This window comes from Dryobates pubescens, chromosome 37 (genome assembly GCF_014839835.1).
Source record: "Dryobates pubescens isolate bDryPub1 chromosome 37, bDryPub1.pri, whole genome shotgun sequence".
In the NCBI taxonomy this organism is placed as follows: domain Eukaryota; kingdom Metazoa; phylum Chordata; class Aves; order Piciformes; family Picidae; genus Dryobates; species Dryobates pubescens.
The window spans coordinates 249220-272019 of NC_071648.1; the positions used below are offsets into that span (position 1 = coordinate 249220).

General features: G+C 45.7%; 1 protein-coding gene across 2 annotated transcripts in view; it reads right to left on the bottom strand.

Moving 5' to 3' along the window:
* Window positions 1-696: 696 nt before the first annotated feature.
* Window positions 697-22800, bottom strand: part of NAB1 (NGFI-A binding protein 1) — a 29474-nt gene continuing 7370 nt past the window's right edge. Inside the window, exons 3-8 of one of the 2 annotated variants that reach the window (XM_054177030.1) lie at window positions 17815-17948; window positions 15541-15592; window positions 8525-8635; window positions 4673-4814; window positions 3332-3481; window positions 697-1321 (exon numbers count right to left, since the gene is read on the bottom strand). In XM_054177030.1, the coding sequence (XP_054033005.1) occupies window positions 1233-1321; window positions 3332-3481; window positions 4673-4814; window positions 8525-8635; window positions 15541-15592; window positions 17815-17948 (678 nt within the window). In that variant the 3' untranslated portion in view covers window positions 697-1232. Of the gene's footprint in view, window positions 1325-3331; window positions 3482-4672; window positions 4815-8524; window positions 8636-15540; window positions 15593-17814; window positions 17949-22800 lie in introns of both variants that reach the window. The other variant, XM_054177028.1, reaches the window with a different exon arrangement.

Consider the following 22800-nt stretch of genomic DNA (forward strand, 5'->3'; position numbering starts at 1 on the left):
CCCAGGTGTCAAATAAATAAGGAATACAGCTGCTATTTCAGCACATACATGAAGAAAGGGAGTGGCATACTGTATGCAGTATACAGGATATTCACAGAACCATCAGGGGTGGACAGCACTTAATGAGGAGCAGCATGCGAAGGACCTAACTCCTTGTCTCTCTCCTCTGAAAGATCTGCTGGGTTCTGGATATCAAGTGCAACCTTTCATACCCAGCCATGAATCCTGCATCTGATTTCACCTCTGCCACACCTAGGATGCTTGTGATTAGATTCGATTATTTTTTTTAAAGATCCACAGAGAAGTCCCAAAAGTTCTCATGGTCTGAAACCACAATTTTGGCAGCTCTGTTCACGCTACTTGGTCTCTTGGGTTTCCTACTAAATCAGGTTGTTAGGAATGGTGCAGTATATCCCAACACAGCTTTTCCCAACCAAATGGGGGCCAATCACATGGCCTCTTCCATACCCTGACCTGGCATCATCCACGCTCCTGAACTGCAGGTAGGTATTATGCTGTTAAGTGTGTTACACAAAGGCTGCTGAAACCATTCCGAGTGATGCAACTGTAGTGAAGCGTCTGCTATAGCACAGATTCAGGGTCTACGTCTACCAAATGCTATATCCACAGAACATTTTAAACCATGACATACTGGATGTGTTTTCCTGTTTGTGTTGTGTGTGTGTTCTTTTTTTTACCCTCTACAAGTGTTGTTGCAAACTTGCTGTTCGTTGTGCCACGAGGTTCGCATTACCCTAACTCTCCAAGGATTCGTTAAGTCAAAATGTTTCAACAACCATATCTATGCTAGGTACACTTAGAAGTAGACATTGAAATTTCAAGTAAAATGAACTGTAGCCACATCTACTGGACTCAATACACGTCCCGACATCTAGATTTACTTTGATAAGTTATACAAATACATAATACATTCTTAAATAACATGAAGGCCCACAATATTAATTTGTGAACCTTCCCACGTTTATAAAACCACTTCTACAGGAATGTTTCTCCACCTGTATCACTGTTTGGAGTTTGCAGTGTCTCTTGCTTCCCTGTTTCCGCAGATTACTGGACCAGTTCGTAGGCTTTGGCTATTGAAATCTCTTATTTGAATGAGGCAACACTGGTTATTAAGGCTGGGTTTTGTTTGGTTTTGTTTTTTTGTTTTTGTTTTTCTCTCCTGTGAAGTTTCATCCTTTACTGTGACACTGTTTTCCAGAGCAGAATGACTATCTTGTGTCTTCAGGTTCTGTTTTTATGACCTTCCTTTCTATGTTGTTGAAAGCAGAATGAGGAAAATCCTTTAAAATACCAAGGCCTTCTGCATCAAGAGGAGAAAGAAAAGAAGAAGGAAAAAAAAAAAGGTGTTAAAAACAATGCTTGGAAGCAAAGCTATTCTGTTCTGAGCTCAAGAAAAAGGTTCATGAATCATATGGATCCTAACAGTTGAAGCCATAAATTCTGCCTCCCCCTCCCAGGCTTTAACCCAGCTGGGTTAGAACCACTTCAGTTACACTGCAGTGATGACAGAGTAATCACCACAGATTTACTTCAGCTCTCTCAGGGCTCAGTGGAGATGCACTCTGCACTCGCATTGTGAAAGGGAACCGGTAGAAAAACCCAAGTAGACATTTCACCAAGTGAATTATCACTGGGATTAGGACAAAGTGCAAAAGAGATGAGCTGAGATTGCAAGATACTGAAGGGAAGATTCACAGAATGGTTCATAGGCTGGAAAGGACCTTGAAGATTATCTAATTCCAACCCTCCTGCCATGGGCAGGGACACCCTCCACTAGAGCAGGTTGCTCAAAGCAAGATGCAAAACCCTGTTCAGTTTTCAAAGCAACTACTTTTACAACTTGGCTTTCAAATGAGCTCCTTTCCCACTGCAGCTTCCAAACTCAGGTGCGACTTTGCTATCATTCCTTGAGTGCCAAGAGCCTCAAGAATCATGGAATGGTTTGGCTTGGAAGGGACCTCAAGATCCTCTAATTCCCAAGCCCCTGACATGGGCAGGGACACCTCTCTCTAGACCAGATTGCTCAAGGCCCCATCCAACCTGGCTTTCAACACCTCCAGGCTTGGAGTCTCCACCACTTCTCTGGGCAACCTATTCCAGTGTCTCACCAACCTCATCACAGGGATGAATCTCCTTTTCAAGTCTAATCTACATCAAGCTTCTTCCAGTTTGAAGCCATTACAACCTCACTCTGTCACTCCATGCCTTTGTAAAAAGTCCCCCTCCAGCTCTCCTTTAGCCCCCTTCAAATACTGGAAGGTTGCTCTAAATGTCTCCCCACAGCCTTCTCTTCTCCAGGCTGAAGAGACCCAACTCCTTCACTTTGTCTCTGCAGGAATTCCTGGCTTTATCTCAGTGCACCAAGGATTAAACTGACATATGGACTTCAGAGAGGATTCTTGCTGTCTTCTATCAAACTCAGAATGAGTTTCTCCCAATGCAAGAAATAAATGACAAGATTGCCAGTGAGCACAACTCAGTAAACAGGAAACCCAGTCCAAAAGACCTACTGCATGATTTGGTTCACCCTGCTAGGTCCTTCTAAACCAGACTAAGTGTCTGGTTGCCTCACACAGAGTGAAGCCATGTAAAAATCCAACTGCATTAAAATGACAGCAATCTAAGGACTGAACAGCAGTAGTTTGGGTCAAAAGGGCTCTCTGATCATAGGATGTTAGGGGCTGGAAGGGACCTCAGGAGATTGAGTCCAACCCCCCTGCCAGAGCAGGATCATAGAATCTAGCGCAGGTCACACAGGAACACATCCAGATGGGTCTTGAAAGTCTCCAAAGGAGGAGACTCCAGAACCTCCTTGGGCAGCCTGTTCCAGTGCTCTGTCACCTTCACAGTGAAGTAGTTCCTCCTCATGTTGAGGTGGAACCTCCTGTGCTGTAGTTATATCTTTTACCCTTTGTCTTATCACAGGGTGCAACTGAGCAGAGCCTTTCCCCTCCCTCTTAACACTCAGCTCTCAGCTATTTAGAAGCATTTATTAAATCCCCTCTCAGCCTTCTCTTCTGCAGACTAAGACGACCCAGGCCCTCAAGTCTGAGGACAGACACAAGCCAGAACTTGCTTATCTGAACCTGCAACCCCTCAGCTTTCCCTAAATAAAACTCCATCTGATCCTAGATCAGCAGGTAACATTCCTCTTGAGGTTTTGTCCAAAGCCTTGATGAAAAGGTTACACACGAAGCATGCCAGCCTAAGCCTCCATCTCCTTCCCTCAGAGACATCGTGCGTTACTGAGTTCACCCCAGGCTTCGCTAGAAACGGTGAGCAACTGCCAGGGCAACTCAGCACTAACCTGAGGACTGGGACTTTGCCTCCCCGCCGGGGTAGAGCCGGATCACGTCACTGCACAGAGGTTTCCCAATGTGCTGCTCTCCGTCGAGTGCGATGTGCTGCAGCTGCCTGCTCGGCAGGCCGGGCATCCGCAGGTTCAGCGGCCTCTCACCTGCAAGTGAAACAGCCACGCATTACAAGCAAACCAGCGCTAAGCAAACAGCTAGAGACCCACAGACGTGCTAATTCCATCAGCAAAAGAGCATCCTACATTCCAGCTGCTCGGGGAAGGCTCCTAGCAGAGAAAGGCTAATGCCAACGTGCTGCTGTTCCAAAGGCACTGAGAAAGGGACATTCAGCCACACGAAGACAAGCCCCAAAGAAATAAACATCTCTTGTTCTGCTCAACAATCCCTTTGAGATCTCACTGCACAATCCCTTGAGACCCTAAACATGCCAGCTTCCACTGCCCAGCGAGTAAATGTTATCAAGAAGCTTACACCATCCACACACCTAATTTTCCTTACACATGTGTGTATCACATCACTTGACCAATACACAGAAATTAAAAGCTATGTTTTAAGTCTTTCTTTCATCAATTCCCTTACTTTCCTTCCTCTACTGCTTCTCTTCCTCCTCCTTAAGAAGCCTTAAACAAAACAAAAACCCCAGACACAAGAACTTCTGGTTGCATTTCTTGTGTTTGTAACATTTTTGCCTCATTTCACAACAGTAAAAATAAAGAACAACAAAGGGAATCCAAACAGAAAGTGCTCAAACAAAACAAACAGTCCTAAAATTAATCTAAGCTAAGGAGTAGCCAGTTGGTGAATCAAAGGGATAACCACAAACTGTAAGCTTTTTGAAGAGTAACAAGCTACTAAGAACACCATTAGAATCTGCTTAATGCTACGTGAATTTACATAGCCAGCTTCTCAAGTTTTGTTCCTCGACTGCACAAACAGGTAAACAAAAAACACCAACTGCCCTACTTGTTTTACTTCCAGTTTCCACAAAGCAAGGAAACCACTGAAATGCAACATTCTGCTCTGTTTTCAAAGCTGGGGATAAAGCCAGAGCCAAGTTCAGCCCTCAGAAATAGCAGTGCATCCCCTCCCCACACACATTTTCTGCCCTCTCCATGTTATCCATTGGGAAAGCTGCTTGCCAAGATGCATTACAGTAAGAGAGCAGAATCTGACTGTACATCTGGTGGCATTGTTTAGACTGCAAGCACTTCAGGGCAGAGATTTTTGTCTCGACCACTCAGTGTTCTGCACTAGATAGATAACACCACCGACAAATGTTGCGTAACATCAGCTGCATCTGCTGGCAGCAACACCATGCCTGGAAGCTACCATACCTTGTCCATCAGCATTATCTAGTGACATGCCATTGGGGCTGTGCTCTTCTGAGTTTTGCCTGTAACACCCAGTGGAAAGACGTCTCTCTAACGCAGCCTGGTTGCAGAGGAACTCCATCTGTTTTGCCATCACCTTTTCTGACTGCAAATAAAGCAAAGCAAAATTCCTCTCTAGATACATACATATAGCAAGTCAAAACACACAGGAAAAACAATATCAGACGATAAGACTAACAGCCTAGACGAAGGGTTTTTTTGTTGACTCATATGTACAGATGTGTGCTTTACAGTTTCTTCAAAACCATCAAGCAAACAAAATGTTTTTGCACCATTAAGATTTTCATACTGAGCATCTGAGTCACTCAAGAACGCTTAAAATGCAAGCTGCTGGAGGGTCACCCCTGCGAAAAAGGCGACGCTAAGAGCCCACTCTTCACGAACACCACGCACAGGATCGCTTCCTGCACTTTTGGACTGCAGGTTACACGAGGAGAGCCTCAAGAAAAGCAGAAAATAACGTCTCAATTACCCAGTTAGTACTATTCAAGTGTCTGCCTTCACAAAGTATCGCAAAAAGTATTCCAAGAGGCAACGGCAACATCTGCTAGAAACTTCTGCCAAGATTTCAGCAGGCATCTTGGAATCTTTATTTTAGGCAACAGCACTACACAAGCTTCAAAAGCTGCCATTCTGAAAGTGTAGGATGACAGTATGTTTGTGGGGGATAAAGGTGTGAAATGTCTGTCTAGAAGAAGAACAAGACCTATACACCTCTAGAGATTGAAGCAAAACAATGCGGCACAATGTGGGAGGGAATGGCGTCTGAATGTTTGTCATTGACTTGAATGCCAAGAGAAATCTAACTTTCCATATCCTCCTGTTCTTAAAAATGTAAATAAGCATCTTGCAATTAACAACAAAAAAAGGCAAGAAAAAGAAGAAAAGTCCTAACAAAAATCACAACTCAAGAAAGTTGATTGTGGAAGAGTCACAATGAACCCAAGAGCAGAAAAGGTACAACCTTAACATCTGCAATTGACAGGAAAAAAAATTCTCTTTCAGGTAATGCCATCATTGTCACCACCCATAGAGAGGCCTGTCAACTGAAGAACACTGACCTCTTCTTGGGAGGTGACGACAGCCCTGACCTCCCAAGAAAGTCTACTTATTCAGCAGAGTTCCACCGCTTGCAAACAGAACCCTAGAAATGTTTGGGTTGGAAGGGACCTTAATGATCATCCAGTTCACCAACCCCCACGCCATGGGCAGGGACACCTCCTACTAGTAAAACCTGAGCAAGGCCCCATCCAACCTGGCTTTCAGCACTTCCAGGCTTGGAGCCTCCACCACTTCTCAGGGCAGCCTGTGCCAGTGCCTCACCATCCTCATCACAGGGATGAATCTCTTCCTAATGTCTCATCTAAATCCAGCTCCTTCAAGCTATTACCCCTTGTCCTGTCACTCTGTGTCCCTCTCCAGCTCTCCTGTAGCCCCCTTCAAATACTGTAAGGCTGCTCTAAGGTCTCCCCACAGCTGAACAGGCTGAACACATGACGACAGTTTAACAGGTCAGCAAAATCTAAGCATCTTCAGCAGAGTGATGACCCTGACAGCAGGCTAATGACCTGACCCTTACTCACTTTGGCTCAGAGCTCACCAGGTTCTGCAGAACACCAGTATCTCAAGCTTGGTCTTGGATAATTGATTAAATAAAAAGAAACTATTTTCATAGGTTCACAGAATGGTTTGGGTTGGAATGGACCTTAGATCATCTAGTTCCAACCCCACCTGCCATGGGCAGGGATACCTTTCACTGGACCAGGTTGCTCAAGGCCTCATCCAATCTGGCCTTTAGAATAGGTTGCCAAGGGATGTGTTAGTGTGTCACGACCCTCACTGTAAAGAATTTCTTCCTAATCTCCAGTTTAAATCTGCCCTCCTCAAGCTTCAATGCATCCTAGCACTACAAGCCCCCTTCCCAGCTTTCTTGTAGGCCCCCTTCAGGTACTGGAATGCTGCTACAGGAGCCTTCTTTTCTCCAGGCTGAACGGCCCCAACTCTCACATCCTGTCCCAAGGGAGGTGCTCCAGCCCTCCAATCATCTTTGTGGCCCTCCTCTGGCCCTGCTCCAGCAGCTCCATGTCCTTCTTATGCCTGGGTGCCAGAAATAGACACAGTATTGCAGGTGTGGTCTCATCAGAGCAGCGTAGAGGGGGAGAATCATCTCCTTCACCCTGTTGGTCACACTGCTTTGAATGCCACCTAGGATACTATTGTCAAACTATTAAAGTGTGCTTTAATTTTGCTATTCTGCCACTGTGGAATATGCTTAAAACTCTACAAGCTCTATTTAAGATTAAAACAAAGCTCTAATCCACTGTTATATAGCAGTAACCAATGAAATATTTTAAGGCATGCAGAAGATAAAATAAGCTTACAAAAATCAAGTTAGTTTAATCATGATGTGACATCAGAACACACAGCGTAATTGCTCTTTCATGCCTCACCACAAGCAGGTTTGTATAGCTTCATAGTTTGGCTTTGGTTTGGCCTTGAACACTTCCAGGGAGAGGGGAATCCACCACCTCCCTGGGCAACCTGTTGCAGTGTCTCACCACCCTCACTGTAAAGCATTTCTTCCTAATCTCCAGTCTAAATGACTGAACACTACTTTGTAACAGGAGAGGGTAAAGGACAGTGTAACACAGTGTCTCAGAAAAGAGGAGAGGAGCTCCTAAATGTCACCGTACATGAAAACGTGGTGATTACACTTGCCCACACCAGCTACACAAAATGAATTGTCTGCAGCTTAGCCTGAAATCCCTCCTTGGCAACAACTGGTAGAGGATGTGTATTGTGCCTCAAGGCCAGGATACACTACAGAAAAGAGAAAGAAAGAATCAGAAACCTCTCTTCATTTATGAAAAGCTTTTTGGATACTTGAAACTTCTGCACACCCACCAGGCTTGGTGTTAGCTAGAAAGGAAACTCATCCCCCTGGGTAAGGATCCCCTTGCATAAGAGGGACATTGAACTGCTGGAGCAGGCCCAGAGGAGGCCACAAAGATCATCAGAAGGCAGAAGCACCTCTCCTGTTCAGCCTGGAGTAGAGAAGGCTCTGGGGAGGCCTTAAGAGTGGCCTTCCAGTACCTGAATGGGGCCTACAAGAATGCTAGGAAGGGACTTTTTATGAGGGCTTGCAGTGATAAGACAACAGGGAATGGATTGAAGATTGAGGAAGGCAGATTTAGACTGGAGATTAAGAGGAAATTTTTACAGTGAGGGTGGTGACACTGGAACAGGTTGGCAGGCAGGTCATGAATGCCCCTGGTTCTTGACCAACCTGGTCTAGTGGAAGGTGTCCCTGCCCATGGCAGGGGGGTTGGAACTAGATGATCTTTAAGGTCCCTTCCACCCTAAACCCTTCCACGAATCCAGAGGTTCTCTATTTCCAAAAGATATTTGCCTTTCTTCTCACAAGAAACGTCAGAGCTGAGGACTCCAAGATCGCCTACTCTATTCCTCTAGACTCAGCAGCTTGAACTTTCCATTTATAGATAACAACACACAAGCCACACAGCCTGTACTGTACCAGTAGTATCCTGCTTGCTCCCAATAGGCAGGCACGTCATGGATTTTCAAGCCTACTACTCTACATCTTGCCTCCTTGGAGCTAACAAGGGTAGAGCTGCAGCAGTGTGTCAGAACAGTCTCAGAAAGCAAACCCAAATTAAGAGTGATGCAGTCACAGCTAAGCCAGGTAGCCTTTGAGAAAATGATGGTAATTACTTCAGTCATCAAAAGCCATGTAGGGAGACATGACCTGGATTATTCAGAGCGTAGTGGGTTTACCTGGGAATTAAGAGCTGTTGGGTCTTCACTCTTTCCTTTAGCCAAAGCAAGTGGCATTTTGTCTTGCTGATAGAGGGTCTGGACCGTGTCCTGGAAATCAGGATACCCGTCCTAGAAAAAGAAACCAAACATCAAGAGGGATACATCATTGATTTCTCTTCACCCTCTCTGTATGCTCAAAAAACCACAAAAAAAGCCCAAAGGAACCAAACTTCACGTTCCTGAACTTCTGTGAACAATCCAGGCTGCAATTTATGTGTTCATGCTATCCATTGAAGCCCCTCTGCAATGGCTATGCAGCTAAAATAGCAGGCACCATCAAATCTCATCCCTCACAGTGTCAGGTGAATCCAGACTGCTGTTGTCACTGACATCAAAATGGGGTTATATTCAGCCTGATCAGGCAGGCAGAACACCATGGTTTCTGCCACTTGTTCCATACAGCAGCTCTAGAGACTCTTCAGAAATCAAGTTTATGTATGTAGTTGGGAAGCAGCTAGGCCAGGATCTACCTATTCTTGCCCAAACATGTACTCAGCTCACCAAATAAGCGTCACTCCTGGGTAGGGTATTCAGAGGGCTGCTTCTATGTACGCCCTCACACTGGAAATTAGGAAGAAATTCTTCACAGTGAGGGTGCTGAGACTCTGGAATAGGTTGCCCAGGGAGGTTGCGGATGTCCCCTCCCTGGAGGTGTTCAAGGCCATGTTGCACAGGGTCTTGAGCAATCTGGTCTATCAGGAGGTGGCCCTGGCCATAGCAGGGTGGTTGGAACTAGATGATCTTTAAAGTCCCTTCAAACCTAAACCATTCTACGAACCTATGAATGCATAGCAGCTGGATATGCTGACCTTGAGAAACTGCGCAATGCCTCCTGAAACCCAACATACTTCACACAGTCTATCCTGGTATCACAAAATGAAACATCATCTTAAAAGTAGGGTAGCAAAGACTTTATATCCTATGAGAAATCATGATTCAAGAATTCCTTCAGTCTCAAGAGCTTATGACATGCAAATCTCTTTTGCAGCTTGCATATGTACCAATAAAGCAACTAGAGTTCCTGTGAAAGCCTGCCAGACTCCATTAAAATAAATTAATCATCGAAGCAAAGGTTCAGGATGAAAAATTTATCCTGCTTGGATAAAAAAGCTCATCCAAAATAGAGGAACATCCAGAAATAATTACAGAAGCATAGTATAGGTGACTCTTAAAATCACAGAATGGTAGGGGCTGGAAGGGACCTTCAAAGATCACCCAGTCCAAGCCCCCTGCCAGAGCAGGATCACCTAGAGCAGATCACACAGGAACACATCCAGGTGGGTTTTGAGTATCTCCTGAGAGGGAGACTCCACAGCCCCCCTGAGCAGCCCTCACAGTGAAACAATTCTTCCTCATGTTTCCATGGAACTTCCCAAGCCTCAGCTTCCACCCATTGCCCCTTGTGCTGTCACTGGACATCACTGAGCAGAGCCTCTTGGCACTCACCTTTTCCATCTTTATAAAAATTACTAGTCTGTGTGAGAGGAAGCTAGAGATCTTATGACAGATACAAGCCCAAAAGCAGTGGCATCTACCACTGAGCATCTGCAGACCCAGGTATCAACAGGACACCAGCCTAGGTCTTGCCGCTCTTGTGACTCTAAAGGATGCGTGCAGAAACAGTATTGTGTCTGGCAATGGCTGCACAAGTGGGGAACAGCCCCAGAACAGGAACAGCCATCTTCCAGGGAAGCTACACAGGGAATTATGGAACGGCTCAGGTTGGAAGGGACCTCACAGATCATCTACGCCAACACCCCTGCCATGGGCAGGGATGCCTTTCAACTAGACTTGGTTGCCTAAGGCCTCATCCAATCTGGCCTAATGCCTCCAGGGAGGAGGTATCCACAACCTCTCTGGGCAACCAATGGCAGAGTCTCACCAGTCTTGTACTGAAGAACTTCTTCCTAATGTCCATTCTAAACCTACTCTCCCTCAGCTTGAATCCATTCCCCTGTGGCCTGTTGCTAGACATCCTTATTAAAAGTCCCTCTCCAGCCTTCCTGTAGGCTTCCTTCAGATATTTGGGAGGCAGCTGTAAGGTCCCTCTGGAGTGTTCTCTTCCCTAAGCTGAACCACCTCAGTTCCCTCAGCCTATCCTCATAGCAGAAGCACTCCACCCCTTGGATCATCTTCCTGGCCCTCCTCTGGACTTGCTCCAACAGTTCCATGTCTTTCTTATGATAGGGACACCAGAACTGGATGTAGTACTTGAGGTGAGGGTCTCACAAGAGCAAAGGGGCAGAATTACCTCTCTTGACATGCTGGCCACACTCCTCTCTAGCTAGGCTACAAAGAAAAGGTCCATGCAGGCTGCCCACTGACCCAGCAAGAGTGGTGGCCAGACCCTTAAGGCAATGCAATGCCAATAAAGCTGTTCTTTACGCTCAGGAAAAGAAATTAATACATACATCTTGTCTGAGCACTGCATCTAGCTTTTATCCACCCAAAACATTCCTCAGGGTAAAAATAAATATGATACAGGTATGCAAAATATACTAACCTGCCACAAAACCTCATCCCCTACAAACAAAAGGCTTGGCAGCACATTTCTCTCAGCACTGACCATTTTTATCCTCCAACCTGAATTTGTTTATTAGAGGAGAACGATCAGGTGTAGGAAGATGAGAAGCTGCATACACAAAAACCTATCACTCAGAATCTTATTTTTGCAGCAAAACAGGTAAGGTAGCTCTTTAGAGCTTATCTGTGATCATTTGCCAACACAAAACCAAAGGCTGCTTCCCAAAGCAGGGCCAGCTGCCTGATGCGGTCACTGTCACCCATCAGCCCAGCAGATCACTCTCAGATGATGATGCATTTCTGGATCACCTTTCCCTGAGCCCTTCCCCACAGCTGCCTGTTTTCTTCCATGCTGCCCTGTCAGCAAGGGCCAGGCACACCCTGCTCAGCAGCCAGCCTGCCTTCTGGCTGCACAGCCAGGAGGGTCTGCTGCATGCAGTGCAGCATTTTTGTTTTGCTGTGCTGCTGCTTAGTTGTTTTTCGAGCGGCTTCACGCAGCAGATGTTCTCAGTCCCACATGTGCCTGTTCGCTCCCCCTAATGACATTTTTCCTATGCAAACAGTAGATTCTACTGCTTTTGCTGGCTATGTGGGGAAAAAAGAAACCACAAAACACAATCCCACACTTGAACCAGTTTTCTTTTGAACTTCCTCCTCTGACAGAGGTAGGGCTTCACTCTCCTCTCCCTCCACCTGTACTGGCATCAAGGGAAGACGCTTCCTCACAGCCTCAGCTCAGGTCCTCCTGCCTGTGCCCTCAACTCCCACCAAGCTTTGTGAAATCAGCTTTCTCAGCTCTCCTCACCCCTCTTGTTCAGCTGAATGAAAACACTGACACAGAACAATTCCTTTCTGCCACAGAATAATATTCTTAAGCCCCCTTTGCTCTCTTGGCTGTTGGCAGGGGCTGTGCAGGGGAACCTCTCTAGCCTCAACGCCAAGCAGCAGCAGTAACGAGTAGCCTCTCCCTCTGTGAGATACCCAAGCCTTGTTTTTCTTTCTAAGCCAGTGCCACAACAGCTCATCGCTTTGAGCGGTGCTGGGACTGAGTCACAGACGATGACAAAATAAGGGGTGCCCCCAGCCTGCAACGCCCATGCAGGAGTGATACTTGCTCTGTGCCCTTTCCATCCCTATTCACCTGTCCAGAGCAGATTTAGGAACTATAGCCTCCTCCTTTATAACCTGCTTCCAAATCCCAGTTCAATCCCTTCCCTTTTTCACTCCCTCTGCACCTTCAGTCTGTCATTTGCCTGGAATTTTTTTCCCTTCTCTCTACACTTCACTCCCACAGCTCACCCACCCACTCAACGACTAAGAGGGGGAGAGCTTGCAGGGGTAGAGAAAGGCTTTTTACAGGTAATTTGATGTAATTCATGGCACATTGTTTCTTTGTAATGCTTGTGTGAGTTTCGTATTTGTGAAGAGGATAAATTCACAATGGTAACCTGACCATCGTGCAGCTTGCACACACAGCGCTGCTAGCTCTGCTCATGGATGACCTTCAGAGTCGCTCTTGGGAGGATTTTTAAGGGTTATTATGTTTCAGGAAATTAACTCATCTTTTTTTTTTTTCATGGTTTTTTTTTTAAGTAATCCTCTACACTGTGCAAACAGGGTGTGAAGCCTTTCCAAATCTGAGTGCTAGTACTGCAGACCACGCTTCGCAGAGACGTTAATGACTAATGGGTGAAAGAATGGAGAAACAAAATACATGTCTCAGCTTTAACACAGAAAAGCAAAATGACCTTTACACACACACACACACAGAGCCCCTTCCCTCAGAAGAATAAAAAGGAAAAACACACTGAGTGAGTTACAACACCACCAACAAAATCACCCCTCTTCAGACCCCCTGCATGATACTCGCTATGACAGGGAGCTAACAGAGCCATAACAAAGCATTGGAACTTCAAAAATGGGAAGAAATTCTTGCCCAACACAGAAAGATCAGCAGCATCTGCTACCATTTTTACATCTAGCTTTCTAAAAAACAAATGAAAAATCCCACAAAACAGAATTATAGAATGGTTTGGGTTGGAAGTGACCTTCAATTCCCCTCCAGTCAGCAGGGACATCCTCCACTAGATCAGGTTGCTCAGGGACTGAGCCTGACTGTGAATATCTCCAGGGATTGGGGCCTCAACTGCCTCCCTGGGCAACCTGTTCCAGGGTTCCACCACCCTCTGCTCTGCTCTAATTTCAAACCATTGTCCCTCATCCTATCACTGCAGGCCTTTAGAAACAGTCCTGCAGCCTTCTTGTAGCCCTGCTTCAGGTACTGCAAGGCTGCTATTCGGTCTCCCTGGAGCCTTCTCTTCTCCAGGCTGAACATCTCCAGCTCCCTCAGCCTGTCCTCATGGCAGAGGTGCCCCAGTCCCCACTTGCAATTTCTTATTTTGGAAACGTTTGTATAGTTAGGACACAACATTTTCACAACCATTTTAAAGCAATTTTAGATAAAAAGAAACCCAAGCAAACATCCTCTCTCAGAATCACTCAGCTAAAAAGCATCTAGAGAAAGCAAGCCTTTAGATTCTGAAGATTTCAGCCTGCAGAAAATACGAGACTGCACATCCCCTAAGGCTGCCTAAATCTCCTGCTCTCCAAAAAAAAAAACCCAACCCACCCTAACAGTTCAGTCTGTATTTTTCAGGATGTTAATTTCACTGTTTCTTTCAGTGAAGATCTTGTAGAAAACAAGAAAAAAAAGGGCAAAAAAGCACCTCCCTTGCAGTGTCTCCCTTTAGATACTTGCTCATCATCAATCATTACTGAATGAAGGAAAAACTTAATGGTGAAATCTAATCAGCAGCAAAATACTACTTGCAGCTGAGGAGCAGCAGCTCCCCAGCAGCTCTACTAGAGCAAGGTAGACTGGATAGAAGAGGGGAGACTGAAGCAACTACCCTGCAACCTGCTGGATGTGGCAAATGATGGTGAAGGTGGAGGAAGTCATCACAGCTGCCAGTAAATCCTCAATGCATGCCTATTCTGTATGACATAAAACTCCATACTGTACACAGACTGAAGGAACTTAATAAATACAGAGAGAAGATGAACTCCTTTATACCTATTCAGAACTGCCTTTTCAAAACTCACTGCTCTCATCAGGGTTTGCCTCTCAGGAAAAGCCTTTGCACAGGTAACAAAGCATCGCACTACTGGAAAAAAATGAAAGCCTTATGTATCATTTATTTCAGAGTGAGTTACATAGGAGAAATGCACCCCACAATATGCTGCCACTTTCCTCACCATTTGTGTCACACACTAACAGAGCTCAGTCCCATTATTCTGATGTGCATTTAACCTTTAATCTGACGTGCAGAACACCTTTTGGCGAAGACAATACAATACAAACACCACAACACCAAGGATGAGTTTAGATACTCACAGAGCAATGAAACACTAATTAGTTTAAGAAAGATCTTCTATTCTTATGAGGCATATAGGTATACATATTTACAATTTTATCTTTTAATAAAAGTCTTTTTAAAAGACTCCAAATATACTTTCTCAGCAGTGGTAGCTGAAGAAAAAGGTAAACTCCACATGTGTGGCTCCTGCCCTCCAAACAAGAAACTCCCAGCAGCTCCCTAAGCAACATTTTGGAGCAAAACTAGAAGTGGGTAGATTCAGATTAATGTTAGGAAGAAATTCTTCGCTGTCAGGGTGGTGAGACACTGGAACAGGTTGCCCAGGGAGGTGGTAGAAGCCTCATCCCTGGAGATCTTTAAGGGCAGGGTGGATGGGGCTCTGAGACCCGATGCAGTGTGAGGTGTCCCTGCCCATGGCAGGGAGGCTGGAACTAGATGATCCTTGAGGTTCCCTCCTACCCTGACAACTCTATGATCTTGTACAGGTGTTTACATTGGCCACAAATCCATGTGATTTTTACACAAACTTCTCACCAAAAAGAAGGTAAATGAATACCTGCAGGCATAAGCATTTGTGCTGACCTATGTGGCTTTTAGCTTTTGACTTCTCAATACAATCAGTTTGCTCATTTATTGCACAGTCAGAGAAGGCTGTTACTCTGCCATCCATCCTCATCCAGAACTAGGAAGTCAGGATATGATCAAAAGCTGACTCAAGCAAGTTAAGCAAACCCCACCTCATACTGACTTAGAGGCAGAAGATTCATGGGAAGACATTTCATGGAGATTATTCCACCACAGGAAATCAGTCAGTCCCACTCCTCCCCTTCCTACTCACTCGGAGTGCCAAACACAGAGTAGCTTCACCATTAAGCAAATCCTACTCTTTCCCCCGTGCTCCTCAGGGTTTCTCCGTCAAGCATTTGCCTTTACAGAGATGATGGCGAGGCTCTCCCCCCCAAACCCATCAACTGTCAAACGCTTTTCTGACAAATTTCCTGAAGGCAGATCCCTTCAAAACAGAAGCAATTTTTAGCATGCAGAGGTCAAGACCCAGAAACCACAATACTCTACCTCTATCTTGATTCTCTTTGGTGACAGCTCATCCCTTTCTCCGCATTTAGATCTACAACAGAAGACACACACCATCAGCAAACAGCACATTAACCCTGACCACTGGAAATAACAGCAAAAAGCAGAGTCAAGGAGACAAGAGTGAAAAAACAAATAGAATAGAGCAGGCAAGAACGAGTGAAACGCACAGAGAAAGCCTTCAATTCACTTGGCCACGGCAGTAAATGTCCCTCAAGTGTAGAAGAATACATGCACTTTGTGTTATTTGCAGCCATGCACTATTCTTCCAAACAACAAAGGAGTACTTAAAAATTAGGGCATTTAAAAGCTGTTAAGCTTTTGTTACTCTTCATAACAGCAGTTCATTCAATAGAACAGCAACAACTGAAATCGGGACTCAGCTTCAGTTTCTTTAAAGCAAGCTTGTAAGTCACTCCTTCTGACCTTATCTTTTCTGTTTCCTGGACACTATCAAAACAAATCTTGCATGGAAAAAGAGGTTTTTTTTAAATGATGTATTAGGCAGCTTTGGCTACCCTGCCTATATACATTAACCCTGAAATGCACACATGCCTCTCAAACTGGAAACGCCAGCCTCTGAGATGCCTCTCATCACAGAATCTGGAAAACTAGAGAGCAAATCTCCTATGAAGACAGACTGAGAGTTGGGGCTGTTCAGTCTGGAGAAGAGAAAGCTCTGAGGAGACCTTGTTTTGGCCTTCCAGTACCTGAAGGGGGCTACAAGAAAGATAGGGAGGGACTTTTGGGTCAAGAACTGGCTGGTGGGCCAGGCCCAGAGAGTGGTGGTGAATGGTGCCACATCCAGTTGGCAGCCAGGCACTTAGTGGTGTGCCCCAGGGATCAGTGCTGGGCCCGATCCTGTTCAGTATCTTTACTGATGATCTGGACGAGGGGATTGAGTCTATCATCAGTAAGTTTGCAGATGACACCAAGTTAGGGGCAGGTGTTGATCTGTTAGAGGGTAGGAAGGCCCTGCAAAGCCACCTTGACAGGCTGGATGGGTGGGCAGAGGCCAATGGGATGAGATTTAATAAGGTTAAGTGCAGGGTTCTACCCTTTGGCCACAACAACCCCAAGCACTGCTACAGGCTGGGGACAGAGTAGCTGGAGAGCAGCCAGATAGAAAGGGACCTGGGGGTACTAGTTGACAGTAGGCTGAACATGAGCCAGCAGTGTAACCAGGTGGCCAAGAAGGCCAATGGCATCCTGCCCTGCATCAGGAATAGTGGGGCAAACAGGACAAGGGAGGTTATTCTTGCCCTGTACTCAGCACTGGTCAGGCCACACCTTGAGTACTGTGTCCAGTTCTGGGCCACTCAATTCAACAGAGATGTTTAGGTACTGGAACGTGTCCAGAGATGGGCGACAAAACTGGTGAGGGGTCTCACCAGCCTCCTCTGAGGAGGGGCTGAGGGAGCTGGGGTGGTTTAGCCAGGAGGAGGCTCAGGGGAGACCTCATTGTTGTCTGCAACTACCTGAAAGGAGGTTGTAGCCAGGTGGGGGTCAGTCTGTTCTCCCAGGCAACCAGCAACAGAACAAGGGGACACAGGCTCAAGTTGTGCCAGAGGAGGTTCAGGCTGGATATTAGAAGTTCTTCACAGAGAGAGTGATTTACCATTGGAATGGGCTACCCAGGGAGGTGCTAGAGTTGCTGTCCCTAGAGATCTTCAAGAAAGACTGGATGAGGCACTTAGTACCATGGTCTAAGTTGTTTGGATAGGGCTGGGTGATAGGTTGGAGTGGATCATCTTGGAGGTCTCTTCCAAACTGGTTGATTCTATGACTTTTTAGGGTGTCAGGTAGTGATAGGACTAGGGGGAATGGAACAAAAATAGAAATGGATAGATTCAGATTGGATGTCAGGAAGTTCTTCACCATGAGGGTAGTGAGACACTGGAACAGATTGCTCAGGGAGCTGGTAGAAGCCTCATCCCTGGAGATTAAGGCCAGGCTGGATGCGGCTCTGAGCAACCTGATCAAGTGTGAGGTGTGGCAGGGGGGTTGCAACTAGATGATCACTGAGGTCCCTTCCAACCCTGACAATTCTATGATTCTGTGAAATCAAAATCCAATTCAAGGCAGCTAAACCTTCGCAGTGTGAAAGCTTTGCGGTTTTCATGGCATTTCCCTACACCCGCCTCAGAAGAGTGCTCTGCAAGCGAAGAAAAGCCATCTCCAGTGCTCTGGAAGAAATGCTATTAGACTCACTAGTTGCCTGAAAGTAAAGGTCCTTTAAGTTAATTAAAAGCTTACTTGGTGGTCCTGTAAGTATACTTGTAGGTAACTTCTCGAGAGATCTGCCGAGCTAGGGCGAAGAGTTCATCTCTCCTGGTCAGCAAGGCGTTGTCTTTCACGCACAGCTGAGCGGCTGCTTCATTCACTGTTAGCTGGAAACAAAACACACAAACAGGCCCTGAGGATGGTGCACGCTTGTCAAGCTCCCTCTTTCTTCCGAAGAAACGAATTTCAGCCGCCAGCAAAATTACCTATAATTGTGTATTAAACCCTGGAGAGTTTCTTCAGCTTATCTCTACCCTTTTGAAGCCAGGTAACGTGCTGGGAAAGAGAGAGAGGATCTAAATGTAGTCACTGTATTTTATGTCCTTTAAAGTAAAGAGCTATTGTGAGACTCTCTCAAGTGTGCACTGCTCGTGCCTCCTCGCAGCATTAATTAAGCCTCAGCATACAACAGCACTCTGAACGCTCAGTGTTTGGCTCCCAAAGCCTGGTTAACAGGGAATACTATTTTTATAAACGCAATATGCCCAGGACTTGGGGGGGGGGGGGGGAGGAGGAGGGAGAAACACCAACCCAGCACCCTGACAGTGTGGGTACAGATGGCTTTCCCTGGTGAATACAGCATAAATTCAGTGGAAGGTGATGGTTTAAGAAACGATTAAACTTTTTTTAGCTGCGTTTCTCACCCCAGTGTTTGCGAAGACTATCTTCAGGCATGAATCAAATGGAACTTGTTTCAAGGATGTTTTCCTGAGCCTGCTGAGACACATTTCTAGTGTCTGTGCTACTGGCAATAGTTTCATAAAAGAGAAAGGGATGGAGGGGGGAGAGGGTGGGGGGAACAAAAAAAAAAGGCTCCAAATGGTTTTGCAATGCTCTTTAGAAGCCTGGAGGAAGGGGCGATACCATCATGAATGTTATCGGCTTAATAATGTTGCTGCCTGGCAAGCCTGCGGGCAGCAGTGTGGACAAACAACAAAGCTACGAAGACGGCAAGAGGTGCAAGCTGAGGGGCTTTACAAGGGCTTGCAGTCGTAGGATGAGAGGGAATGGACTGAAGCTTGAGGAGGGCAGATTTAGCCTGGGGGTTGGGAAGAAATCCTTCTCAGTGAGGGTGGCGAGACACCGGAACAGGTTGCCCAGAGAGGTCATGAATGACCCCTCCCTTGAGATGTTCAAGGCCAGGCTGGATGAGGCCTTGAGCAAGTTGGTTTAGTGGAAAGGGTCCCTGTCCATGGCAGGGGGGTCGGAACTTAAAGGTCCCTTCCCACCCAAACCATTCTGTGAACCTATGCTGGAGAGGAGATTCCATGCTTCTTCCATGGTGAGCAGGGTCTGAAGAGCCATTTTCATAGCTTCCTCAGCACTTGTAATGAGGTGTAACAGCAAGAGACCAACAGATCACTCCAGGTGCTCTATCCACAGTGCCCACATCTCTTCTGCTCTTTCTAGAAAAGAAGCTGCTCTGAGCAGGCTTGGCTTCTTGCAAATGAGCACAGCTGCTTTGCTGCTACTGTCAACAGTATGTTCTGGATCTGTCTGAGCCTAGTGAACACCATGGAGCGGCCAGGTTTTTACAGCACCTTCACAATGGGTTGAGAAATGCCACCCTTGGCCTGGCAGGGCAAAGGATAGCCACCATTCAGCACACGGGGCTGCAGGGCCAAAGATGGGCAGGACATCACGTGGGACCTCCAGCTCCAAAAGCACTGCTCCTCCAAGAAGTGATTTTCATGGAAGCAGACAGAAGGTGAAGCTTGGAACAGCAGGTCTGCAGCCAAATGGCTTCTTCCCGGGGCAGCCTAAGAAACTTGCTCCTCTTAGCCTGCTGCTGACCACGCTGCAGAGTGTTACTTGGGAATTAAATCAGAGAAGGAGGCCAGCAGCTCAGCCCAAACACCACACACACCACCCTGAAGGATGGAAGCTGTCAGAAGACATGAGCAGCACACAACCAGGCTGTCCCTCACCATGGTGCTTGATGTCATCCACATCAGGAAATAAAACAACTGCCTAATGTGACACTTGCTCTCCAGAGAGGCTGGAAAAACAAAGGAGGATCAGGAGAGCTGAGATCCTCTCAGCAGCCTGTGTCTGTCCAACATTTCTAGTGAAGCCTCACACAGAATTGCTGCTCCTAGTATTTCACAAGATTTTTTTCCTGTGTTTAATCCAAGTGAGGCATTTCCTGCAGTAGCTGAACGCTAATGGGAATCTTTTAACAGGCAAACCAAATATGCTGCCTGATCCTTTAGGCTCTACACAGGCAAAATCATCTCAGAGATCAGCTGTACACGGCTGGGAAGTTTAGGTTTAATACGTGAAACATCTCTAGGTTACTATGTTCCTACAACACAATGTACTAAAAAAAACAAACAACAAACCAACTATTGCTCCTCAGACAGGAACAGTTGTTCTACAGTCCCTTATCTTTTCAGAAAGCAAACAAAGAAAAAAACAGAGAAAAAAAATATATACCAAAAAAAGATGACTACAACACTGGTGAAAAGAATTACCACCCAAAGCAGGCATTAATGTCTGTAACACTGATAGCTATTACTTTGTTGAGGATGAATAATGTGGCTAATGCTTACAAAGTAATTCAAAATGTTTCATTATTCCTCAATAAAGTGTTTGAAAAGGTTGCAAAGAGCTGAAATGACTGAAAATGCTTTGGGTAGTTGTAGGCAAATGCTGTTTATCCAAGTATAGGAGAAAAGCCAAATGTTTGTTTGTTGGGTTTTTTCTGTTTTCCTCTTTCAGGTCACATCCAGACTTGCTGAACTGAAGCACATCATGGCTTCCTGCCTTTTCAGGAAGCTCAATAATGCAGATCCAAAGTTCTGCATGCCAAAAAAAAGAAGACTCTGTCTGCTGGAAGCTTTAATGATATGGAGCAGCACACAACCACATAGACTCTATGGAGAGATGGGTATGTTCCCATCTAATGGGGCTCATGCATTCCCCCCCTAATAAAGCCCCATAATTAAATACCAAGCCCTACTGTTTTGGTGAGTCAGCAAAAGAAAAAGGAAGAGACCAAGCTAGACAAGATTTATTATTTGCATGTCTTCCTCCTGTTTCTCACACTATTAAACAGGAATTTTGGGGGGTTTATAGCTACCTAGGCAAGCAGTGAAATATTAACACACAAATTACAAATCTGACTCAAACAGGCATGGGTCACCAAGTTCAAGAGCATGCCTCATTCTCATCCCTCCTGCAGTCCAGCCTTAAAGACCATGTGCTCTCTGTGCCTGAAAAGTGTGTAACACTGAGACAATTGGATGGATTAAGGACAGTGCTCTTATTAGTTCTGGAACATCTCTGAGAGATTCCATGGAAGATTTTATGCTAGATCAGTGCTTTATGCAGATAATCCTCCCAACAGCACACTTCCAAACCAGCTCAGTGCCTACAGCTTTCACTGGCCTCTAATGGCTGCTCAAGCCCTCTGAGACACTGCAGTATTCATACTGAAACAGAGAATAGTCTCATTAACTCACCACTAATAAGTCCATCAAGTTTGATTTTAATTTGCATGCAACTCCACTCTGCTTGAGAAGCCACAGAAAACCTGATCTTTACATTAAGAAGCTAACCACTATTTAAACTTTAATTCATAGTGAAGTTTATTCAGCTGCTCATTGCCAGCTGCAAGAAGAAACCTTGAACTGCAAGGCAGAATGACAGCCTTGGAATGTATTAACACATGCAGAAACAGTCTCTGGACAAGCAGAAACTTACCTCCCTGGTTGCTTATGGTCCTTCCTTTTTGAGCAGCAAGTTGTCTACACCATCAAAACTGAAAATTCACCCAAGTTTACAAAAGGCAAACTCTGGTTGAACAGATTTTCATCAAAACAAAACAGGCCTTGTTTTTACTATTTGTCTGTTTGCTGCTTTAAAATGGAAGTGGAGAGAACACTGCTCAAGACAAAACTTGGTGAAATCCAGCCTCTTTAAGCAAACAGTAAACCAATTATGAGCAAATTCTTTTTGCTTGCATGTGTGCAGTTCTCATCAAGTTCAGCGAGGCCCCACATGCGTAAGTGAGGCATGAGCCAACCACATAACTCCTTTGATCTTCTGCCCTTAATCTTAATAGTGATAGAAATATTTCCTACAGCCAAACCATGCTCTCATTCCATTTTTAAACATGGGTTTGGAATGATACAGTAAAGGTCTGTAGTGCAGTGCTAAAAAAATAAGTAAGAAGGGTAGAGCAGTTGTCCTTTCTTCCAGTCTGTTGCCATCCTGCTCCTTCAAACTAACACCTCACCATTCACTCCTCCAGCTCTGCAGAGCCAGCCTTCAGCCTGACACAGAAGCTGCCCCTGGCACCCACCACTCATTTCACTGCTGGATGACACAGAGAGGATCCTGAGAGAAGCCTGCCCAGATTTCTGAGGATTTTCTGCAGCTGCTATCCCAGAGACTGCACAAGCATGTTGTACACCCTCAGGTGGGGAGGATCCCCCGTCTCCAAATGCTGAGTCTGCAGCAACACACAGGCCATCCAAACAACAACCCCTGCCTCCATCTCATACCCAACTTGTTCTGTTACAGGAGAGACTTCTGCAAGGTCAGGGGAGCGAGATGCGCCACCCTTCCTGCACACTGGATGAATTCAGAGATTGAAAGTGTTCAACAGAGCACCCAAGTGAAAGCTGCACAGCTAAAGCTGTGTGGTAGAAATGTGGCTGACTACTGATGAGTTTCCCTGGTAGCATTTCCCCAGTCTGAAGCAAAAGCCCTTGTGAAGTCACTGCTGGTGATGTGAAGTTGCCTTATAAATGTAAATACATAAACAAAAGGGTGAAGAAATACGCCTTGGTTCCTTCTGCCCTTCCAGTCAGAAGCATAAAGAGAACCTAGTCTCATGCTATGGATCACACACCTACAAAACTTCCTGAAGCAAAGAGAGAGGAGAGAAAAAAAAAGGCTAAAGCCAGTACAGTTTTTCTGGCACTCCTGTAACATAAACATTGCCTTTCCTTT